We start from the raw sequence: 26,025 nt of genomic DNA, 5'->3' as shown, positions 1-26,025 counted from the left end.
GTTCACCCTTGTTCGATTTACGCATTTTAAGCAGTTTCGTGTGTATTAGAATGAGTTAGAACCAGGGTTGCCAACCGTACGAGGTTCCTTGCACAAATGGGCGTTTTCAGAAAAAAGTGTACCTACCTACCCTTTCCTTTTTTTTAATTTTTGGAATAAATATGGGTTTTCCTACTCAGAATCAAGAGCACGATCGATTCCAAAAAATGTCCCCAATTTTTCATACAAAATTTTATAAGTCAGTTTTGTCACGCTACTAAGTGTATGAAAAAAACGTCGCAAAACTGACTTGTTTTTGGGAACATTTTTTTAAACTATCGCAATCGATTGGGCTCTTGATTCTGAGTAGGAAAAACCATATCTTTTCCAAAATTAAAAAAAAAAAGGAAAAGGTAGGTAGGTACACTTTTTTCTGAAAACGCCCATTTGTACAAGGAACCTCGTACGGTTGGCAACCCTGGTTCTAACTCATGCGCTTTTTTTTGGAAACGCCCAAATACGAGATTTGTGGCCCACGGGCCTCTACGAGGTACGAGGAAACTATGAACCTCGTACAATTATGTACGAGATTTTGTTAATATGGCCATATGAACATTTTGCACTACCATTATTTGCAAAGTTTCGTAATAATATAGACAAAAGTTTTTTTGTGATTTTACTTGAGTTTTGAGTCTTGAGGAAAGATTTTTTGAGATACAGTGATGTTTTATTTTGTAGGAAACTTGCCATAGTTTAGTTCATAGAGTAAAAAGTACTAAATCCCATAGTTTAATATGCCTTAATTTTCGTTTAATAGCACGTTTTAGATGCATAATAATAAATGTAGGTACGAGGTTAGAAAGCCAAAATACGAGATTCTTAGCTGCATAGTATACGAGGGATGTTTTTTATGGTTGGCAACCCTGGTTAGAACCTTGTCAAATTACACGTGACGGTCGATAGACTTTTTCTACACATACATAGGTATATTATTAAATTCAGTTTTTTTGAGTCTCATTAAGAAATAGGGATATTTTGCTTTCTTTTGCGCCGAAGCTAAAACCCGGATCACGAAGATGTTTTATTTCCACGGGCGTTGTTTATACTTTCCTAGTGAAAAAAAATATATGACGATGATTCTGAAAACTTTTCAGGCGAAATTATAAAAGGTGAAGATCTATATTTTGCTCGCTTAGGCACCTAGCTATATAATCTGGTGGGTGGAGGAAAAAGCCTGCAGTATCTAGTTAATTTACCCACAAGTACCTAACACAAAAACTTATGAATATTTCTCAAAAAGTTGTCCCGTCATGAAATTGAAAAGAAATCATTTTGTCAAGAAATTAGGTATTAACACTAAGGACGAGATCATAAAACATTAAACTGTATTAAACATCCAAAATTTATTGACGTCAGGAAAACGTCACGAAATCTTGTAAAAAAATCGTAATTTCGTAACTACTTACATCTTAGATAGAACTAGGTATATCGAAATTTTCTATTGGATCGAACAACAAAGATTATCTGACTTTTATCACCTTTACCACAAGGTTTTGTGTAAGTATATTTAAATAATGTATATTATTTGAAGTTATTTGTTGTGTTGAAACAGCGTCAGGATTTTTTTAGGGTTCCGGAGCCAAAATGGCAAAAACGGAACCCTTATAGTTTCGTCAAGTCCGTCTGTCTGTCTGTCCGTCCGTATGTCACAGGCATTTTACTCGAAAACTACAAGATTATCAATGAAATTTGGAGTACAGATGTCTTGTCAAAGCTGCTATTTAGTTTTGTAGTTAAATTACAAAAATAAATATTTATAGGGGGGGGGGGGCACTCCATACACGTAACAGATATTGAAAAACAAATATATTTTTAACTCGCATTAACGTGTGGCACATAGTTCGACAGGTCTTTTGAAAAGATAGAAACATAACATTATGGAATAATAACATTATCGCAGTTAGGTTTAGCAGCTCAGCACTTATATCTAATATGGCATCAGATTTTCAGATTTGAGCTGTTGTGTTTCGGCGTGGAGAGTAAGAAAGCCGGTGAAATTACTGGCACGTGAGGCATCCCATCTTAGGCCTCTAGGTTGGCAACGCGTCTGCAATACCCCTGGTGTTGCAGATGTTTATGGGCAGTGGTTATCTCTTACCATCAGGAGACCCATTTGCTCGTTTTCCATCCAGTCAAATAAAAAAAAATTGTAATGGTTCAAAAAAATAACTGCATGTCTAAAGCCGAGTTTAGACTTGCAAGAAAAATCGTGCAAGTTGCATTACATTGCGGCGCTCTGTGACCACTACATACTCGTTGGCTTAACGGCCTCGCAATGTAATGCAACTTGCACGACTTTTCTTGCAAGTCTAAACTCGGCTTAAGAATAAAATTAATGTTTTCCGGATGCGAGATACGGTCTATAGCTCCTTCCATGACGTCACTGAAGCGATCGTAGCCACTAAATCGTCTGGACAGGTGTATCTAATGTGCTAAAACTGCTGACTTATCGTGACACTTTTTTGGCACCAAACCGAAGGTGTGGCGTCAAGTGACGTCATTTTACGATGAACACGACGCAATACTCTCAAGAACTCGAATATTTTACCCGAAAAACCCAACGCGCAATTTTTGCTTTCTCCTTTGCTAATGAGTGCTCCGAAAACTGGAGGTTTCACGGAGAGATGGCCATTAGCTGTGACAAGTTCAACAATCACACGACACGTGACACGTGTGAGAGCCCATTGACCTTCAACCTTTAAAGGAAAGGAAAGTTATAAGATATTCCGGGAAAACGCTATATGTTACTTTTTAGAAATTCTATTTCTACGCTAACCCTCAATGCCCTCCATATACAGGCACCTAATCGTGAGATATTATGGTAGGTATAGTATACTATACACAAAGTTACCTACAGAAGAACCAGAATGTTAATGTTGCTAGGGACTCAATTAATCTGTTTTCTTCATTATCCTGAACATTCAAATGGGAAAGAAAAAGAAAAAGTTTCGAGTTCAAACTAAGTAGTTTAAGTGTAGGTAATATTCTTTTATCGAATCCCATAATCTAGATACTTAAGTAAATTTCGATGGCATGTGGCATCGAATTGGGTCTCTGGTGTAAAACTATTCCTATTAAGTAATTATTTATTCCGAGTTCCCTTTTCTTAAACTAATTAAACAATAGTTTTTTAAGTAGAGCATGTAAAATGTACTTAATTTTTTGAAGCAGGCATATCAATTTAATGTCTCTGCTTAAATTAAAAGTTTCCCTTTTACATTTAGTTGGTGGTTCATTTGATTGGTTTTAAAGATTCTCGGTTTCCTCTTTAATAGGTATTGATATGAATATTTTTGAACAACTGTGAACACAACAACAGTCCACTTTAATGCCATTGACGACTACAAGGTGGCAACTTTAATGATTAATCCTACTTATATTATAAATGCGAAAGTTTGTGTGTGTGTGTGTGTGTGTGTGTGTGTGTGTGTGTGTGTGTGGTGTGTGTGTAACACATAGGCTACTTTTGATCCCGATATTCCCACGGGATAGGGATAAAAAATTGAAATAATTATAACTAACCAGATCCAATAGTTTAAGTGAATAGATCGAGTAGCGTGCGAAACCGCGGGTAAACTCTAGTGATAGAAATATGTAAGTTTGTTAGCTATATAAAATATTCCGTTTGCGCCTAAATAAAAATTAAACCATTCCTGACTAGCTAGGTACTGGCTGCCCGCAACGCAACATCGTAGGCGAAGAATTTGTTTATCACTATCCCGCGGGCACTGCGATTTTTCGGTATATAAAATATAGGTAGTGGTAGTGGCACGAGAGTTGAAGTGAATGATTACACACACAGCTACAAAATGCCGTGTAATGACAGCAGGATTTTGACAGTTACTCAATCGTTCTCCTTTTGTGCAATCAGTTATTTTTGTAGCTGTGTGTGTAATCATTCTGTTCAACTCTCGTGGCACTACCTACCTGTATCTCATTTGCTAATTTAGGTTATGAACTGTCTGTGAGTCAAATTCCATTTGGTTGATCCATATTTGCGTGATGGAATAACAAACATCCAAAATTTCGCATAACTACACCCATGTTCGTATTTATAGGATAGTAAGGAATTCATAGTCAATATTTTACACAAGTAATATTTACCTCGACGTTTCGGCAACGTTACAGTTACGGAGTTGCGGAGTTACGGAGTCTACTCGTGACCACGGCAACTGTAACGTTGCCGAAACGTCGAGGTAAATATTACTTGTGTAAAAATAGCGTGATAAGTCCCGTATATGGTATTTTGACTATGAGTGAGAATCACGAAAGTTTAAAACGTTATAGTAAGGAATTGTTTGAATTTAGAAAATGGTAGTGTACACAAACAGCGATATCCCAGGCTTATAAATTGTTATGGTGTGCAAGCGTTGAATAGTTTTAAATTACAATAACATGAGTTTATTCTAGTTTATAAAGGTGTAAATTAATCTTTATGGCTATGAAATGGCTATCAATCAATAAAACAGCATGCATTCTACACAGCATACAAGCCAGCGCGAGGCTGGGTTGCGATCCCAAAGATATGTACGCAATCTTTGAGATCGCTCGATGTAGGAAAATAGTAAGCGAAGAATAAAAATCTTATTCCTTGAGCAATAGGTATAGATGTGAAACTTGGTGATCATGATCAGATTTTTCAGTTGATTGTTTAGCCGTAGTTTGAAGGGATTTTTCGAAAATTCCACGAAAACGGCCAATGCGGGACATTAACTTCATTCCTATCGAGTATTGTGTAAATATAAAAATCTACGCAGACGAAGTCGCGGGCAAAAGCTAGTACTGTATAAACATCTCAGCTCTCGCCTATTGTTAGTGAATCTCTAAACTTGACCTGATTCGCATGAGAAGGAAAGCGAGAATAACGACTCATTCGTATGGAAGCCACGGTAGTAATTGAATGTCCATTGTATTACAAGAACACAGGTTATGATCGATTTTTTTGAGAACTTTTAGCACCAGAGAACAGAACTATGTCTACCGGCAACGCACCTAAAAGGACAACGCGCTAGTGACTCTTCTGGTGTTGCAGGTGTCCATGGGCGACGGTAATCACTTACCATAAGGCGATCCGTTTGCTCGTTTTCCCCCTATTCCATAAAAAAGGAAGCCGTGGTGGCCTAGAAGTTTGACCTATGTGGCCGCTCACGCAGAGATATGCTGTTTTATGTGGATTTTAAGGCACTGGAGTCGGTGAAGCAGTTGTAAATACAAAATATCCATAGGACTAAAACTAAAATTAAATTAAACTAAAACTTTAATTAAAAAAGAGAGGTGGGCCTCTTGGCATGGTGCCCATCACGCAGGCAGCATTCCCGCGTTGAACTGCGATTAAGATTCTTTGCGCGAGAAAGCTGCCGGCGCGAGGGTTGCCTGTTGCCTCCCTTAACCTATTGCTGAGCTCCCTGTGTACCTCCAGCGCACCCTTACCCCAAGAACCTAGAGTCTCGACGCCGAAAGCAAAGAAATGATATTGGGCGCCGAGACAGCTATATTTTGTGACCTTGAGGCGTTCCCGGGCGTCTGCCGCCGCCCCCAGCACATTTGATAGTTGCTGGTAGGTAGGACGCCGCCAGGGTATCTGTACAGGTAGCGTCCCACACCAGCGCACGGCCAGGCTTCCAGGGTATCAACGACAGTTGTAAATTAATTAAAAGATCAGAGAGTGATTGCAGCCGTGTATTTCTCAGTAGCACGCACGGGAGAAGGGGCGATATTGCCAACAATAAAAAAGTATTAAAAAATAACAATTTTTAGCTGGTGTTGCTCTAGTTATATCGATAGAATCAATTTAGTACGCAACAGTGTCAACAAGCGAAACAACATGGATCGAATGTGACCGTCAGGCCAACTGATAATAAATCGAAGTTAACTTGACAGTCCGCTGACGTTGATATCCTTATAAAATGACGCGAGGAGAAGCCTTGTCGTAAAGTCATGGTCAAAAATATCTTTATATCTTGTCCCTGCATGCCTGTTTGACACTGTATGACAGTTTTATATGTACAATAGTTAAAACAAGATGTGACAGCGACGGTAGGTAGTAAAGTGTAAAGATATCTTTGACTTCGACAAACAATTAAACTAAATTTATCTTAAATAAAACTACTTAGATCATTTACCTTATTTCATTTTGTGAAGTACTGAATAAAGTCGCTTTTGTACACAGATTTCGTTATGAAAAAGCTATAAAAGTTACAGAACAAAATTATGATCATTATTTATGACTCCGCTTACGTATATTAATCCGGGAAATGTAACCTTATTCTCAGTAGGTCATCTTATCGAGATACGGAAGGCAAGGAAGGTAGTTTTAGCCACGATTTAGCCTAAATAAACCCGTTTGATGTAGCAGATTACAAAGGTAAAATAAAATAACATATAAAGTGAAATATTTACATTCGGGACGCGAGGAAAAAAGAAGAAATGTTTTTTCAATCTTGGCCAGACAATTTAATTTACTCATGTAGCTTTTCCCGCTTCATGCAAAGTTTTTTCATAGGTTTGATGTTTAGAAAATCTTTTAGAATACGAATCTTCAATTCAATCGAGCCAAGAAATGTAATCCATCGCAAAAATAAATCCATAAACCAAAATGATGATGAATAGAATAAAAGAATAATTTTAACTTCTCACGAATTTATAAAAGTCAAAATTCAACGGAATAATTTATGCTATTTTGGTCTAAAAACTTGTGAAAGTTTTGGTAAAGTTATGTCATTTAATATTCAGTTTAACAACAGTCAATATTATTCTTCGTTCTATTTGCAGCTGTTTATTATAAATACGGGTACAATTCAAATATTCTTATTGAAACACCACATACAAAAATATAAAGGTGGGTTGGACAGTAGGCGATTTTATCGCTTGAAAGCGATCTCTACCATACTATTAAGATATAACTATATTTCCACTTCTCAACTTTACATAACCGTTCGACAAGCAATGTTATTATGTATTTGTGTGTGTTATGGTGTGTAAGGTTCAATGATCAGCTAATAGTAAACGTGACTGTTTCAATAAATATACGTTCGTGTTTACGACGGGGCAAAATGTACAATATATTATGTTACAGCCCTTCGCAGCCAATCAAGGTGAGAATTTATTATGTAACTGTGACGTGTTTATAGCTTCTAAATATTTTAACCTATTTTTATGATGAAAGTTATTTTGACGTCTTCAATTTTGTTAAATATGTATTACTAAGAGTAGCTGTTGCCAGGCCACACCCGTTATAGTCACTGTCAGTAAATAGACATGGTTTTAATCTTGAGATGAATATAATATCTTGATTCAATTTTATCTCACAATGAAAACGGTTCTAAAGGCAATCTTTGATTAATACTTCGTAGATGCCTACTTGAAATAAGAATCTAATCTCAGAAGACAAAGATATGACTAAGTCTATGTTAAAATGTTAAAAATAAAAAAGAAAATAAACAGCAGTAAGTAATACTACCTGCTTTGTCACGGCTTTGAATGCATAGATTATAGATTCGCAATCGTTATCCTGATCTTTACATAATATGTACTTAATAAAACTTAGCTTTGTCGTATGTATATCTCACAAGCTCTCCAACTTTTACCTATAAAATGTCAAACGCATCAACTACCTATTTAACGTGAAAAAGGACGAACAAACAAATACTTCCACAGTAATAATATAAGTAGTTAAATATAAATAAAACGTGTTTTCAACTTACTGTCTCCTATCGCCTTCAATTGATAGTCGTCCTTTTAAAAAGGCTTTCCGCAAAGTGGCTATCGGTAAACTGTCTCTTCTTAAACTCCATTTCACTCGAGGACTAGATTCAATTGTGGTTTCAGTCAACATAACATCCATTTTTTAATTTATTTCAAAATACATTTTATGGACACAAAAATAGTTCGCATTAATAGTCAACTTTCCATATATTTAAGGTGTCAAGACATCTTTACCGTTAAACGTCGAGCACTACACAAAATTACAGGCGTTGTTTCATCGCCTTATCACAGTTATATATTTACATTCAAGATAGACAGGAAAATGAACAAATACTCTTACTTACCTAAATAGTATTATTAGTGTATTAGTTGCACGTGTAATTTTGTACATAGTGATTCTTCAGTGCGAATAAACAAAACGGAATACTTATGCAATGAGATATATTGAAATTGTTTACGAAGCTTTACGTATCGTTGCTGTTCCACTAGCAGGTCTGGTTTAGTTAATAAAAGTCTTTCCTGAATAGGTACTCTGTTTGCTTTATTAGAGATATTTGAGTAACACTTTGTTGAATCTAAGTTCGATTAAAAACATAAAAAGTCAATACGAAGACCCTATTAGGATATTATTAAGGCGGCGCTGTCCATAACGTCTATTTCTCACAGGCAAAAAAATATATGTTTCTCAAACCGTTTATTTTTATTTTTATTTATTTATGGTATGAAGTTCGCAATTTGCGTTGGGCTCGCGTAGGAAACGCATAACCCAATAGCCTTTGCATTCTGACAGGAGGCTTATAAAGTAAGTAAAATAGTCACAACATTCCAAGTAGAGGAAGACTACCAATGAGAGAGAAGGACGACATCTACCGGCAGGCAGGTAGAGAATAGACGCAGTAGAGTATATGTAGGCCTAGGTAGGCAATGGATCGTCAGGCGTTTATAAATGGAGAGGAGGCCTATATTCGAAAACGGGCGAATTAAAAGCTGCTATAATGATTCACTATAGAACTTATAAATACGAGTAGGCTTAGAGTTGCTCACTGAGTTATGCATGGAGAGAGCTATGCTCGGAGTTTCTCTACGCTCTACTCTAAAGTCTACCTACAGGATCGAATCAGAAGTTGGAGATACGTAAGTAGAAGAGTGAGAGAGCGAATTAGCTCGTTGAAGTGGCAATGGGCAAGCCATATTAGCACGGAGAACAGAAGGCCGATGCTGGGGCCGAACAGTTCTCGAAAGGAGACCACGGATCGGCAAGCACTGCTTAGGACATCCACCAACGAGATAGACGGATGAGCTGATTAAAGCCACCGGAGCAACTGGAGGTCTATGGGGAAGACCTACGTAAAACAATGGAAGTCCTGCGGCTGATATGATGATGGTGATGAAGTAAAATATAAACTCACTGTCCGGGTAGTGCTGGCGTTGGCACCCGGAGGTGGTGGTGGTGAGAGCGGCGAGTGTGCTCCGCGTCGCTACCGTCGCTCGCCTCCTCGCCGACGGCGCAGCTCGACCCGCCCGCCGACCTGCGCACAGACACCTCGTAAGGTCCACCGGCAGTGTATAAGTAGAGTCACTAATATATGCCACAGCGAAGCGTGCAATAATACCTGACACTCCTACAATATACGGCCCAATAAAGTCGTATCAGATAGTTAAATAAAATACTACAAACAGGACTTATCACGGAAAACACACGAGTAATAACACCCTTCTGTCTACTCGACCACATTACTGTGGCCAAAACGTCGAGGTAATTATTACTCGTGTCGTAAATACAAACTGAGACATGGATGCACAGAAAAACCAGAAAAAGAGACCAGCACTGGGAATCGAACCCAGGTCCTCAGCATTCCGTGCTGCGTGCTACACCACTGCTGGGCAGGAATCTAGACACGAATTTTTCCTATGCATACATATCTCAGGTTACGTATCTCATTTTGTATTTACGATATGGTTTCACGGGATACCCGTAAAAGTAACAAATTTGGAGTTGAAATAAAAAATGACTCCAAAAATCAATCATATTACTCGTGTGTTTAGCGTGATAAGTCCCGTTTGTGGTATTTAATTATGAGTGCATGAAAATCACAAAAGTTGGAAACATGTTAGGTATCAGATAGGTATTATGCACGCGTTGTTGCATCAGATATTGGTGCCAGTGACTGTATATCTACGGAGTATAAAAACTAGCTTTTACACTCGCGCGTGCGTGATCCATTAGGTCTAATTGAATTGAAATTCCGGGATAGGCATAGCAACAATGACGATAAACATCATCATCAAACATAATTTCAACATAAATACAGAACTTAAATAACTTATCTAAATCTTAATGGGATCAACCTATACCCTCCAAACAAAAAAAAAACAAATCAATTCATAACGAACTTTGACGTAGTAACTAACATGAAAATGCAGCCGAATTGAGATGAGAACATAAATCTTTTTTTTAAATCGGTTAAGCATAGGTACACTCTATCTGAGATACGAGATACCTACGTGATGCCGTAGACAGAGCTCTTTTTAACTCGATTGAAAGTGACAAAGTGCTATATGTGGTAATAATTTGATGAAAAACGATACTGATAAATCCCGGTACCCTTGCAATACTTTCTCATTATTTACAGCCTATTTCCTACGCAACGACCTATTTTATACGAACGCCGGTTGGCAGGATCTTTTTTATCTGTTTTACGTTCACTGGTTACTGATAAAAGCGATTCAGTGCCCTTAAAGATACAGCCATAAGCGTATAAAGGTAAAACAATTTTATAACAAACGACTACAAAGAACCATGAAAATAATTTCTACCACTTTGTAGTCGGTGCCTCGGCACGAGTCAGCAGGAGTGACCGAGTGATAGAAGCGTGGGTAAGGTTGACTAAATGAAGATGACTGTAGGTGGTCCACTGCTTCTGGCTCGTGCTGAGGCACAGACTTTAAACTGGTGTAAAATTATTTTCATAGTTTTTTGGAGTTAACTAATTTTTTTTTTCAATATTTTGTTCTTTTTAGGAAAAATCAACCAAATTGGTACCCACTTAATCTCTTTTTTAGAAGTTTGTTAAAAAATATGAAATGATTGCATCGTGATATTGATAGGAGTTAGTTAGCGCTAAGCACTTGATACCTATACGTACCTAGCGCGGTGTGAACATTTTCGTTAGGAAGTACCGTGGAAGTACGTATAATGTAAATTAACAAAAATGTTCCACATGCAACATCTACAGAATCTCAACATAGCACTTATATTTCCATGCAACGAAAATACCTGAAATCCTTGCTTTGCCTTTTAGTAAAATAACTACGTTTAGGTAGAGCACATACTTATAGCATAGTCAATATAGGTATAATAGAAAACGCTGCCTGCCTCCTGGGACCTAAGTATATATCGTCCGGTGGTGTTTTGAAGTAGGTATCTATATTTATACACCTTATAGTAAGGTAAACCTTTTCAAAATTTAGTCTTAAAGTTTAGTTTATTTGTAATTAGATATTTAATTTGAATCTTCTAATTATAATTGTGATACAAGCACACCTATATCTAAAGCGGTATCAACTCAAAATAATACACCATTTTTTACTAGCTCGAAAAAGCTTTCTTTATCCTTCGAAATCTACGTGGAAAATCGCTTTCTATCCTCTTGGCTGGAAAGAGTTTTTGAAATTCGAACGTTATCATGAACGGGTGCCCCTTGAGAAAATACATATCGACAGCTTACTTTCACAACCTCGTATCTGGCCCATTATATTGCTTTACAATCATCTTTATGGTAAGTACGATAGTGTGTATTTGTTCTATACAATTCGGGTAGATACGAGGTTGAGGAAGTAAGCGTTGAATATTGACGTGTTCACAAAGTTCGTCATACATTGTTGAAGTAATATTTAAATCTGTTAATTAACGTGTTATGTTATTACTAAACATTTATTTAGTAATAAAAAAGCTCATTTCAGTTTCTTGGACTTCGAAATTCCCTCTTTTATGGAGACAAGAACGTGGATGTATTTTGAGATATTTCCATGGGATGAGAATTCTGTGATTTAGAAAAAGCCACTGGCAGAATTAGCTAGCATAACCTGAAACTGATTTATAAGTGTTCAATTTATTTTCTTCCATTTACATTTTTCTCGCTGTCGTGAGGTGAAAAATTGTGTGTTTCGCTCGGCTGTAAAGTTGTTTAGCATCTCGTGCCTTTGAAACTCAGGATTCTTCTTTTGAACGACTCGCTTCGCTCGTGGTTCAATCCTAGAACCCTTCGCTTGCTCGCCTTTCAATAAAAACAATTTCAATAATCAATCAATCTTTCAATAATCTGTACTCGTGCCAAACAGTTACTTTCCAGCCTTGCATAACAAGTAACTATTGATTTAAATCTACATGTTATAAATATTTAACTTTATCAACAAAATAATAGCTGTCAAATACTTTTTAAGCTTATGTCAACTTGACATTCCTTTGTTTTTATCCGTCAGTTTACCATTTGTCTTTGCTAGATTATAGCAGGTAATTAATTACCTTAAGTAATTAACTTAAGTTTTAATAAATACCTAATGGAGTTTAGAAAATTTTCAGAGCTGTTACAGTGCACATGTAACACATACATTATCTCAGTTGCGAGTATACTTGTATCAAAAAGAAATAATAAGAAAAAACGACTTTATTCTATCATTTTCCAAGAAAGCTATCTGAAAACATCGAAGTTTGTTATTTATTACAAAACTTTGTAAGTCAATTTAGGTGTTTTCTATTTCAACCATCGAAAAAATAGGAGTTACTGCCATTTTTGTTTTAATTATTTAGCCAGGGTATGAATAAGGTATATTAGTATTTTATTTTATGTAGCTCTAATAATATAATTAGCTATTTAAACTCTAAAAGGAAAATCAAATGATTCGTCGAGCTTATAGAAGTAGGATATAGATTATAGAAGATATAGAAGGTAATTAAAAACATCTTATAGGTACTTGATTTTTTGATGGCGTGCTAAATACTGAAAGCATGGAAAAGATGTAAAACTAATAAATTAATATTAAACATTATTCTTTAGTTTAACTTGAGAAATAACAACCTCTAAGGTTTTTTAGTGCATCCTTTGTCAGGATACAATTGTTTATAATATAAGTAGCGAAAAATGTGTTTACCATTATCAGAATGTAAATTACTAGCTTGTATGTGCGCATGATTATAGTGCATTTTGATATCAGTACATGCACATGCCCTTATGTTAGTACCTTCGCATTTTAAGCTCTCAAAAAGCTGCAAGCTGCGACTAAGCCACGGTATTTATGTTAGAATTAAAGTCCATTCACGCCATGCCGATACCTAGAAACATAACCAAATTAAAGCTGTATTAAACTACTGTTAATAGCAAAAGTACCATTTAAATAACTAAAAGTAACCTAATCAGAATAAATAATTACTCCACGAAGCTGTTTTCAGATTTTTTTGACGGTGTTGCGTCTTGAATTATCAAAATTTCAGATATACAGTTCCATAATTATCATAATGCCCTGCCTGGCAATTGGCGACTATGCGGGGAGCTATATCCACTAGCACATCATGGTATCTATATTAAGGGATAGACCTCCATAGTTGCGCTCATTTTTAGGGTTCCGGAGCCAAAATGGCAAAAACGGAACCCTTTATATAGTTTCGCCATGTCTGTCTGTCTGTCTGTCTGTCCGTCCGGCTAAGTTTGCTTAAGAGTAATAACAGCCAAAGGTATAAAATATACCTAAACTTGGAATATTCCGTACAAAATACGAAATCCTAGAAAAATATTACTTAATTTTTTTGTAATGGCTACGGAACCTTATTTCGGGCGTGTCCAACACGCTCCAGGCTGGTTTATTTATATTATATGGTGGGTACGAAATGCCTCTTCATTTTGGATTCGGTCCATGAATTTAAGAACAGTGTATGAACACAAATAAAATAAAAAAAGGTTGTCAATTTTAGGACGTTTAAATAAATTAACTAAACTGAACAAACAATCCATAGACGTTCATGATTTAATGTTGATGTGCCTTGAAAGTTTAATTGGACTGTTTATTGTATATTTATTTAGGATTCTACTAATGGGAAAGGTTGTGTGTGCGTCGCGTCCGCATCCGTGTATCTGCGTGCGTGTGCTGTGTGTGTGTGTGTGTGTGTGTGTGTGTGTTTATATACGCGCGTACAAAATATACGAAATATCCTGGATTTACTTTCTAAAACCTTGTACCTATTCGTCAGCTGAGACTTAACAGGTGAGACAAGTTTTTTGAGTGTGAGGCTGGTTTTATGCAAATTCACAAAAAATTTAAAAAGCTACAGACAATCCAGCTGAACACAAATAAAGTCGAGTACAAACAATCAAACTTTATCCACTCAGCATTGTAAACCAACACTCACTGCGGTTATTTGAATTGTTTTTTTTTTTCATTTTGATTTTAACAATGTCCGTTAATATTCAATGATGACTAAATATTGTCAATATATGCTTAATAGTTTTATATAATATATCTCATATTATCAGATAGCAAGCATTTATCGAGAACCAGTTGTTGGGATCACTTTATTGTAAAGATAATAAATGAGTCATACGTTTAAATTAAGGTATTCGCCCATACACTGTACCAATGTACCATATTAGGAACATCACTAGTCAGACACATGCTGACATATCATGACCTTCCCGTCACAGGCAAAACACGGCATACGACGTTTGCCAGACCGCTTTTTTGCTTGTAGGCACGCGTGTATACACATACGATCATTATTAACGCATCTGTACATCATCGAACAACGCTACTCTTACTTCTTACTGCGAAAGTCAGAACAATTTGTATCTCCAGTGGGTCACACGCACACCGTAAGCGCGATACTCAACTTTGTACCAATCGTATGAATCCGTGAGTGGAGACTTCAATTGTTTCGTCCGTGTCAGTTGGTACAGTTCCGGTCATGCTATGCTACGGCGTAGTGGGCGGAGACCCTTAGTTTTTTAACTCACCTAAATATTCTCTTCAAGCGACTAATGACTTGATATTTTATGTACACTTTTTCCACTTAAATTGAGTCTTTCTACACACACCTTAAGATATCTCATTATTATTCTGAAATCACCAGTTATCGATTCATGTTTATTTTAGATGAGATTTTTGAATTGATTAAGAGCTATTTTCACTGGAAGACCGAATTGAGCTAAAGCTTAAATAGAATTGTGCATTGAAATACTGAAAGTTATTATTGTAGGTACTATAAGTACAGAATTAGAAGATATAAGACAATAACTAAAATACAATAAAATAAAACAGAAACGTCTTCAAAACGTCCTATTTTTCTTTTCTGATTTGTAAACTCTGCGAAAGTAATCTGAAGATATTAAATTTCATTCGCTACTTAACTAGGAACTTACATATAGCTCCTGACCAATTTCGGGTACAGCTACTTTTAATCTATTATGCGATGCGAGTGCTACTATTTTCCCTCCAATATTCCAAATTCCAATACTCCAATAAGTACAATTTACCATAACTATTGTATACCTTGCCTAGGTGTGACCACAAACTGGTTCAAGGCTTCATAAAAATAGGGCAGTAGTCCGAACCACTAATCTATAGCATAATTTATGGTTTTCCATGAGACCTATCGAGCAACAGTTTTGTATTGTTATATTTACTTGCATAAACTATTACGCTTGAAAACGTTTTACATTAAGTTTACGTTTGAATACTGTGATGACTTACAAGTGTATTGGATTACACGCAGGGTCCATAACATGCACTACCTACAACCTATTACCGCTATAAGTAGGTACATTATAAGCTGGCTTTCTTAGCTAGCTGAAGAATTCGGTCATACTTTTAAATATTTAAGAAGAGTGACCTGAAGGCCCAAGAAAGAAAACCAAGAAAGGGACCAAGAAAATGGCAATGAAGAGAGTTGATGTTGACCTGGACTTTTTTAAATAAATATTTACTTATTTGATTATTTTACATTATTTTTCCTGCAAAAAAGTGCCGGCCTTTCTGCCCGGCATATCCTCGAAACATCCTCGGAATCTTTTCGCAGAAAAGTAAACTAACAAGAGACTATCATATTGTAAGATGTACCTACTATTGCCATTCCTATTGCAGTTTTTAGATACCTATCATTAAGTTAGAACTCATTTTGATTTGCCTATTAAAACACGAATGAGATACCTAATATGTACAAAAAGAACACGGCGTATCCAAAAAAACTTGTTTGTCTTTCCGCATAGGACTATGACCTACAAATCTTCGCTTACCTTGGTATTGAATATTTACGATCAAGTATGGCAGCATTGTATAAGATAATTGAAAGATTATTTAAGAATTTGTTATTATCTAATACGTAAGATTTTCCGACTCTATTATTTTTATAGTTATGCGGAAATGTTATAAAGTCCTATCTATTACAACGTAGGTTTGTAAACTTTCCTATAAGTAGATAAATCTTTTCCGTGATTCGGTTTGCGGAAAATTCCTAGGAAATCTTAGGGATGCAATATGCAATCATACCGTTTGAGAGCCTTAAAGAAATGAAAATGTGTTATTCACGCACTGTTATCACATGTTCAAGCTACAATGATCGTTATTTTTTGAAAGGTATCTATACTTTATTTTGTGTTATTATTGGAGGCTACTATTTTCTCAACGTTTTTTTCCTTCTCACCTGTGGTCAAAATGTAACATTAAAAATATAAAAAAAAACTAATAACCTAAGTTCAGTAAAACGCTGGCTGATTTACATAGATAATATTTCGTTTTTTTTTCTGTAAGTAAATCATTCATTCAGTCATTTTTAGTTTTCGTTCTAATTAAAATCAGAAGAACTATAATTGTACCTATTGTGTATTGTATTGTAATACTTAGTAGGTTTCAGTTTCACGCTCGGAAATGCGCACGCAGAAATATTTGCACACCGAGTTCACCAAAACATCCTTGACATTAATCCCTTTAATATTTAATACTTTTATACCTAATTAATACCAATTTTATACTTCAAATCCCTAACTCTAAACACCGTTTCACGAAACAAACGAAAATGTCCTAAAACCAAGTTACTTGCACTGAAATGAAAACACTACAAAAAAACTTTACGGTATTAAAAATATTTTGGATTATTTTTTAAGGTATCCAGGACACTATTTTTTAAATTACACTACATATTCCGCGTTCACAACAAAATTCACATACACACTGTCCCTAACAAACCATCGAGCTGTCATCTGGGCTATGTCAATGGAGTCGTGCCATTTTACACACAATACCCAAGATTGTAAAGTCGATTGTTGGATGGACGTTGGTACAGCCTAGCGAAACATGCGCGGTGGTGCATTGCGCATAATATTGATTGCAATTACATGAATGACAGAAAAACTGGCGGCAATTTGATTTTACTTAGAGTTACAAACCACTCAAAATCCCACATTTTTGGGCAAGTAGCTGTCCCATGTACAGTCACCAGCACCAATATCTGACACAACAAGCCTGCATAAATATCTGATACGACTCTATTTCTAGGGCCGGAAGGACGTGTCAGATATTTTTGCACGCTCCGCTGTGGCAGATATTAATGCTGGTGACTGTACCTACGGCAAACTTAGTACAAATATGAAAAATGTGCAACCTACATGCATGGTGTATTCCCGCCTAAGACACTATATAACAATGTATTTTGCGTTGTCATCTCAGATGGGGATTGCTTACGTCAGTAAATTGATTCAATATACTTGGTTTGAACGTGTCAGATCTGGCGGCGCAGGACCAAAATTTGGCGTGGGCAAGATAAATTTTGAGAGGCCCTATGATGGCACACCACACATTAGATGACGGATTTTTAAATGTGCAAAAAACAAGAACAATTTGAAGCGCGAGGCCCACGTCGCCCACGCCTTGCGTCAGATTTCTGTGTCAGATTTTTATGTCATACAGTTTACCAATGCATTATTTCGCGTGACGAACTAAAAGTAAGACTGCCTTCGAACATACACTACAACAGACGTTTTCAAAAAGTGTGCCGCGTAAATTTAAGTGTATGCTGTATTGAAATCATGAATAGCTATTTTAATGAGAAAATGGTACGAAAACAACTGACGCGTGGCTTGTACGATTAATAAGCCTTCGCTCTCCGTTATGTTACCTATTCTATTTGGGTATACTGTAAGGAACCCTCTATGCCCCAGTCCGACTCTCACTTGGCTATTTTTACTGGTGTGCCGTGAAACTTTGATGAACGAAAAGTGTGCCGTTAAAACCAAAAGGTTGAAAACGCCTGCATTACGACTATGCCAATGATGGTACAGAACTTGTGCTGCTTGCAAGAGCACGTTCACTGCAACGATCGGCTACGTCAGCCATGTAAGGCCGCTTGTAGACGTCCATTGTTTTCACCGGACAACGGACCGTTGTTTGCGGTGTTGTATGGCTTCGTCGCCGGACAAGTGTCCGGTGCATGTACACACATTCATTGTAAGCCACACAACACCACAAGTCCGGCAAAGAAAAACGGTCCGTTTTCCGGTGAAAACAACGGACGTCTACAAGCGGCCTAAGGGCTAAACATCCCAGCCCATAAATGCAATACGCAGACTCAAGTCACTGTTGCCGAAAACGGCTAGGTATTATTATAATTTTTAAAAATCAGGAAGGGGATATAACTTTGCTTACTCTTAGACATTTTCTCCAAAAAAACATCTCGCTCATCATCTCGCTGAATTTCTGTGCCCAAATAGAAGCCAAACAATTTCTTATCCTAGTTTAAAAAAAAAACAGGCATATCTCTATTAAAAAAAACTTATGAAGTTTCCTCTCAAGATAATAATATACAAAGTGAAGAGCACCCATATTTCCGGTTCAATGATGAACTCGCAAGTGGCCATAGGCTTCTTCATGTTAGCTTCGGCCCCATGAATGCCTTTAATGACCGGGTCCCCATAGGGCCAATAATAATAAAAATAAGGTATTTCAGATAACAAATTGGCTATACTCAATTTGTTCTCTATTCTGGATGCGCCATGCCATATTTAGCCGTTGCCGTTGTGGCCAAGTGAAATTGACTTACGTGACGTAGAGCGCGGGTCGTGTTGGTGTCGTGCCAAACGCCTGCAAGGAGCGGCGAGCGGTCACGGTGGACGGGAATGCCAGAAAATCCAGCTCGGGATCTAGGAAATATAGTAATTATTAAAGCTGTGTTTCCACCAATAATGTGCGAGGATGTGTTGCGAGGAATGTGCTTTTCATTAATTAATAGAAACGCATTCTATTGATTAAGAGCGTTTATACCTGCTGAGCTGGCAACGTTGCATTTTTGTTAGTTTTGCTCGATTATTCTATATTTTTTTTATGAAAATTAAAAATATTTTCTGATAGAACACTTCTTAATATATAAGTTAATGTGTCTACTCCAATAATTATTCAAGGATAGTCTTTTATATTCCTTATACACGAATTAATGTTTATGACCGGTTTTTAAAGTAAATAAGGTTTATAACGAATAATTATTGGAGTAGACACATTAACTTATATATATTAAGAAGTGTTCTATCAGACAACATTATTAATTTTCATTCATTTTTTTTTCTCGATGGAATAATCGAGAAAAACGAACAAAAATGCAACGTTGCCAGCTCAGCAGGTATAAACGCTCTTAATGAAAAGCGCATTCCTCGCAACACATCCTCCGACATTATTGGTGGAAACTCAGCTTAATTAATAGAGAAAAAACAATTATCTTGTTGCCATGTGCTATGCGCAGTGCTGTGCCCTGTTAAAGATAGATAGGATGGACCACTCTTCAGTTTTTGATTTTTCGTTTTTAAATAAAATAAAAATATTTTTATTACAAGATTTGTGCTGACTGTAATTTTTGTTGACAATATTTACATTGTCATCTAATTAAGGACACTGGAATGACGGCGAATTAAATAAAAGTTCATAAAATGAGTTTTAACGTGATATGATAAAAAAGACGCGCAGTTTAAATCGCTATTTTTTAAACTTAAAATTTTCTAGACATTCCTTGAGGATCGTAGAGCTGCGGTGAAAAGGGATTTTCCGAAAATTAGGATCGCAAATTTCTTCACATTTATTGGAGCATTAATCATTTCAATGATCTCTGTGGATAATTCTATTCTACTTTGATAATGTCTCTATTACTAGGAATACCTACTAGGTATATATGTTTAGGTTGCCTTGTAATAAAAACTTGGGAAATAGCTGAATAGGTAGAATCACGTGCGATGCGTGACGATCGTGACCAGTTGTCCAATAATTCTTACATTGTATGAGACGCTCTATTATTTCACTTACCTTTATTACAAACTTTTATTCGAAACTATCATTGTTTGCACATGTAGGTAACTTGTATGTATGTAAACTCTTAATTGTACAAAAGGAAAGAAACAAAACACAATTGACAAACTTTGAGATACTTGTACAAAGGCGGACTTATACCTTTAAGGGATCTCTACCAGTCAACCTTTGAGTAGATGAGAGTAGTAACCAGTTAGGGTCCGACAAAGAGTGAATTTAAGAGTAAAAAAAAGACTTGTTCTTAAACCGGTCAAATTTCACCTACTTCAGCATCGTTTAAGGTCGTGTATCAAAGTCTTTTTGGCCTGTCCGTCTTCCTCTTCCAAAACTTGCATTCTCAAACTCAATTCCTCATAGTCATAGTGCAATCCAAGACAGTGGAATCAGTTAAGTACCTACCGACTTTCATCAGACTATCCATCACAGTGATATCGTTTATGGAAGGCTTGAGGAAATATGACTCGCATTTTCTTCTTAAATTTTTAGAACACTCAATGTTTATTGTATTCTTATGTATTGTTCATATTATTATGCTTGTACATACACCCATAGTAGTTTATTTTTATGATATTTAGGTTTCTTTTATAGATTTATGTAGGTATCATAATTATTTAAAGCATTGTATTATATAGCTCCCACTATTTATTTCAACTCTGTTTTTCTCTGTCCTGAACTTAATGCTCCTGTAAATGTTGACTGGTAGAGATCCCATAAAGGGATAGATTCGCCTTTGTGCATGTATCAAAAAGTTGGTCCGTTGTGTTTGTTTGTATATTTATACCTACAAGGTGTTAAATAAATAAATGAAAACTTCAGACACCCCAAAAATATTTTTCATTTTAAGTCAGTTGAATGCATTTATTTTTGAATACCATCAATATTTTAAAAGATATTCGTGTGTTTTGATAAGTCAGTAATTCTACTTCATTTCTAACTCTACACTTATAATTTGTATTTTTCAGTTGCGCTTTGACGTTTTTAGAAGAAAATCACCTGAGAAAACTGAGAAGTCGTAACTTTTAGACTGGACGCAATAAAAAAAGGATTTTAAAACACAAATACAACCTAATTTAAAACATAGTGTAATCGATTCTACCTAATCTCGATTCTGAGCAAACTACTTACAACCAAAAGTTTACATATATATCTACAAAAATGCACACTTCCTGTGATCGGATTGAGTTGAAATTTGGTGCGGGCGGATGTATTGTATTCTAAATAACCTAACCATAAAATTTTCATTTGTAATACAAGCTTTTTTTGCTGACTGTACTTTTTGTTAACTGTACTTGCATTGCCACCCAAACTACATTTGCATACCAAATTTAAAGTCGATGCTTATTAACCGTTGAAGAGTTCCGTCCTGCGGAGACGATCTTGGCTGGACTACCAGCATGTCATTACTAGATTATTGCATTGTCACGCGATTTACATAGTATTCCAAATTTCAAGTCAATCTGACTACTGGAAGTTGGTCAAATTTAACTTGCAAGATTTGATTAGGTACAGACAGACAGACAACGTAAATCTTGTAAAAATACGCCGCGTGCCATTGTATCAGTAAACTTCAGTAAGCTTGTTGAGATAGCAAGATGAATACTAACTTTTTAGACAAAAACCGGCCAAGAGCGTGTCGGACACGCCCGAAATAGGGTTCCGTAGCCATTACGAAACAATTAAGTAATAGTTTTCTAAGGATTTCGTATTTTGTACGGAATATTCCAAGTTTGAATTTTTTTTTTTAATTTTTTATCGTACCATTTTGTCGGCATAGTTTACATATATATCCGTGCAAAATTACAGCTTTCTACTATTGATAGTCCCTGAGCAAAGCCGCGGACGGACAGACAGACAGACATGGCGAAACTATAAGGGTTCCATTTTGGCTCCGGAACCCTAAAAACGATGACAAAACATTCAATACATCTGTGTCGTAGTTACATACCATTGTCAGTGAGGGAGCAGAGCCCTAGGTCCGAGATGGAGCGCCCTCGGGCCCGCAGCGCAGGCCTCTCTTTTCTGAAGTACGCCCAGTGACGCGCGACTGACGCGCGGAGGAGCTGATTAAATCTATTATAAACAAACAACCAGAATTTAGTATTCAGTATTCAGTATTTATTTATTGCAACACCTTTTACAAAAAAATATAAAAAATGATGCCCTGTTGGGGCGCGGCAATTTAAAAATTAATTACATTAATTAACTTATACATAACATATTATGCTATTTTAACCTCATTTATTTTTTAGGAAGAGGTTTAAGGAACACTTATAAATTAACTTTATACATAATTAAAGTATCTAAATAAACTACTTATACATTTATCTAGAAATAACCAACTTAGAACTTATGTGGTATCACAGAATGAATAGATAAGTATTTTAAGTATTTAATATAGAATTTCAATAAATCATTACAAAAAAAAAACATTTACTCGGACGTTCTATGTTTACAGTCACGGATTTTAGAATAGGGTTCCCACGCGGTTCCAGTGAGGATTGGATTGGGAACTTCACATACACCAATGAATTGCATCGCGGGTGTTTTTTTTTTATTCGACTGTATGGCAAACGAGCAAGTGGGTCTCCTGATGGTAAGAGATCACCGCCGCCCATAAACATGCGTTGCCAACCTAGAGGCCTAAGATGGTATACCTCAAGCAGTCAGTGCAGGCTACATAAGCCGTAGTACACCGCAAAATGTAATTTTGCACATGAATCCCGAAAAACTCAAGATGCGAGACGCGGGAGACGGGTATCCACGCACGATCCTCTTGTGAGGCCATAGAACAATCCACTGTACAGAGGCCTTATTGCCTACCGTTTCTGACGCTCACGATCGCAATCAAATGACAGGTTTCGCATACAAAACCTTTCATTTGATTGCCATCGCGGGCGTCAAAAATGTTAGGCACTACGGCCTCTATATACTCTTAGTGAATAATGTTTTTATCTTCCTTTCTTAGTTAGTTTCAGTAAACTTCAGTAAGCTAGTTGAGAAAGCAAGATAAAATGATAAATACTTACTAACTTTTCCGACAAAATAGGTTACGATGGTAAAACTTTATTCACTACATAGTCATCTGTAACACGGTTCATGGTTGGGTTCACGGCTTCTACTCACACACTTCTACGCCGTTAACAATAGAGTCGTGTTCTGATATTTTAGCTCACAAGTAAATGAACTCGACTGTACTTATTTACTACTGTTCTGTAGGAAAGAGGCGCGATTGTATATGTAAGTGTATGTATGGGTTAGATAAAGGTTTATAAATTTGTTTCAAAAGACTTTGCCGGTCAAGGTCGTTCAATCAGTAGGTATTTCAATCAATCATCATCATCTCTACCTAAATATGTCCCTCCCGCTGCAGGACACAGGCTCTCAAATTGGAAGGGCTCGGGCCGTAGTTCCCATCTGGGCTTAGTGCGGATTATGAACTTCACACGCTTCACCGTAAAGGTTTTGATAAAAAATATAGTGACTTAGTAATGCCTGATCCGATAAATTATTCAAAATCGACGTCTTTACTATTTCGGCCATTTTCATTTTATCGTGCACCTGTCTAATTACCGTACCGCTTTTTTGTCATGTAAAAGCGACACGACACTGCAACTGAGTGCACGTCTAAAAAAGGACGGCTGCCATTTACATTTATCTGTGCACTCAAGTCTAATTACCGTGTCACTAGTGCGGTAAAAAGCGGTATGGTAATTAGACAGGTGCACAATAAAATGAGAATGGGCGATTTACGCAACAAGCTTCATTTTGAATAGCTATTGTCAGCCCTTAGTATTTGTTTTGCTTCCTTATCATTTCTCCACCCACGGCATGGTCACGTTGACAATGCGAAAGCCCCGACATTTTAGCAAATTACTTTATTTTTAGCATTCAATGAAACAAAAATCGAGTTTCGGAACGGTCTTGGGTTTGGCATTGACGGTAGGTACAATCTATTGAAATATGTTTTTCCATCGTATTTTTTTAGGGTTCCGGAGCCAAAATGGCAAAAACGGAACCCTTACAGTTTCGCCATGTCTGTCTGTCTGTCTGTCCGTCCTTCCGCGGCTTTGCTCAGGGACTATCAATGCTAGAAAGCTCTAATTTTGCACGGATATATATGTAGACTATACCAACCAAATGGTACAATAAAAAACCATTAAGGGTTTGCAAAGACGATTTTTCGTTTCAGCGATTTGTTTGCGAAATATTCAACTTTAAAGTGCCAATTTTCATTAAAATGGAGCCCCCCCCCCTCTAAAATCTAAACCGGTGTGTTCAGGTTCTAAAAATTCAGGATGGTACCTAGTAAGTATATCAAAACTTTCAAGGAAAACTATAACGGTTAAGTTTGCTTGAGAATTATTAGTAGTTCAAGAGTAAATAGCAGCCGAATGTATAAAATATACCTAAACTACTATTTTCACTTCTCATGCTCGTAAAGTTCGTGTTTATGCTGGATCTATAGGCGACATAAAATGACTTTTTATGTTCTAGTGCATAAAGTAAAATATTCGCCTAAGACCAAGGTAATCAGGTGTCAACAGCCACAAACAAAAAAGTTTCTACATATTTTTTTGATAATTTTTAATTTATATAAAACTAAAAATCAATCAAAATAAATCAATAAAACTAAAAAATATAATTATATAACAATGCATGAAAAATAAAAGGTACATAGAAAGGGAACAATTGTTTCCACTGTCGCTATTTCATTTCCTCGCAATCCAAGTGAAAAGCAGTGTAAAACTCGAGCATCAAACCCATTTTCCCTTCGACGTGACGCTATATGAACGTCTTGGGTAAAATGGCTCGTTTTATGCTCTTGTTGTACAATCTACTATTATATATTTAGGGTATTCCGGTATTATCGCTGAGTTTTAGTTATTTCACAGGTACAAATTATTAGTAACCATATAATATAGGAATGCTGGAAATACACCAATATAGGTTATTTTACGGTAGCCTACGCTGTAATCAAAAATTCAGCTTGAAAACTAGCTATCATACAAAATATCCTAGCAAAACTAACGTAAACTGCATAATTCATATGCTAAAGCTCAATTTGAGCGCGCGTAGTTATTGTTTGTTTTACTCAGTTATAAATAACCGCGACCTTTAAAAAGTGACAGATGCAATATATAAATACTCATAAATAATCAGAATAACATACTGAATTAACCTTGTAAGATGACGATAAGATGCTTTTCATTTTCAGAGAGAAAGTTTTTGTGGTTTAATTTTTACCTTTTCAGAGGCGTGTCTGAATTTCCTGAACTTGACGATCCTGAAGTGTCACTTGTATTTGAATCCACATGTCTATACACTTGAAAACTAGCACTTCTACGGAGCGTCATTTTGCACTAAAATATATAAGTATCTATGTATATACGGTAGTAACTTCACTTTGCACTGTTTCACAGAATATTTCAATGGAGCGTGCGTAGCGCGTAAACCAAAACTTCATGGACTGAATGAAATCCGGTCGAAAGTTGTCATACGCTTCTATATTTACGCGGCGTCGAGCGACGCACGCGCCGGCGTTCGCCTGCGTTTTCGGTTTCGGCGGTTTGACTCATTAAATTAACGATAGTATTCGTGCCGTGTCCACCTAAATTGTTTGATGACTCGTAGAATTCGCATCCGCAGGTTCTCGGAGTTCGCAGATCTGAATGTTTTTAGTGGTCGAGCAGTTTTCTACTGAAAATGGTGAATAATAATGTTTTTTTGCAAATTTTCTAACTGATAGGTACTTTTATGACTTCATGCCAATTAGAATAATACAATAGATAGATTCAAACTATAAATAATACCTACAGTCTAACTGTACTCTTTGTTGATTGTACTTTTATCGTCATCTAAACTACATTTCCGTGCCAAATTTCAAGTCGATGCCATTAACCGTTGAAGAGTTCCGTCCTTCAGACTCCCTACCAATAGGATGTCACTATCCGA

The 26,025-nt window shown here is 36.4% G+C and overlaps 1 protein-coding gene across 3 annotated transcripts in view; it reads right to left on the bottom strand.

Annotated features, from left to right (window-relative positions):
* LOC141439746 (uncharacterized) overlaps window positions 1-25,524 on the bottom strand; it is an 83,016-nt gene extending 57,492 nt beyond the window's left edge. For 2 of the 3 annotated variants that reach the window (XM_074104113.1, XM_074104115.1), the window contains exons 1-4: window positions 25,318-25,524; window positions 22,019-22,143; window positions 18,824-18,923; window positions 9,153-9,272 (exon numbers count right to left, since the gene is read on the bottom strand). In XM_074104113.1, coding sequence (XP_073960214.1) covers window positions 9,153-9,272; window positions 18,824-18,923; window positions 22,019-22,143; window positions 25,318-25,427 — 455 coding nt within the window. In that variant the 5' untranslated portion in view covers window positions 25,428-25,524. Of the gene's footprint in view, window positions 1-7,742; window positions 7,968-9,152; window positions 9,273-18,823; window positions 18,924-22,018; window positions 22,144-25,317 lie in introns of those variants that run through there. The other variant, XM_074104117.1, reaches the window with a different exon arrangement.
* Between the last annotated feature and the right edge of the window lie 501 nt (window positions 25,525-26,025).

Source organism: Choristoneura fumiferana, chromosome 21 (genome assembly GCF_025370935.1).
Source record: "Choristoneura fumiferana chromosome 21, NRCan_CFum_1, whole genome shotgun sequence".
Classification (NCBI taxonomy): Eukaryota; Metazoa; Arthropoda; class Insecta; order Lepidoptera; family Tortricidae; genus Choristoneura; species Choristoneura fumiferana.
Note: the sequence above shows the minus strand (reverse complement) of the source record. Positions and strands in the feature narration are given on the sequence as shown.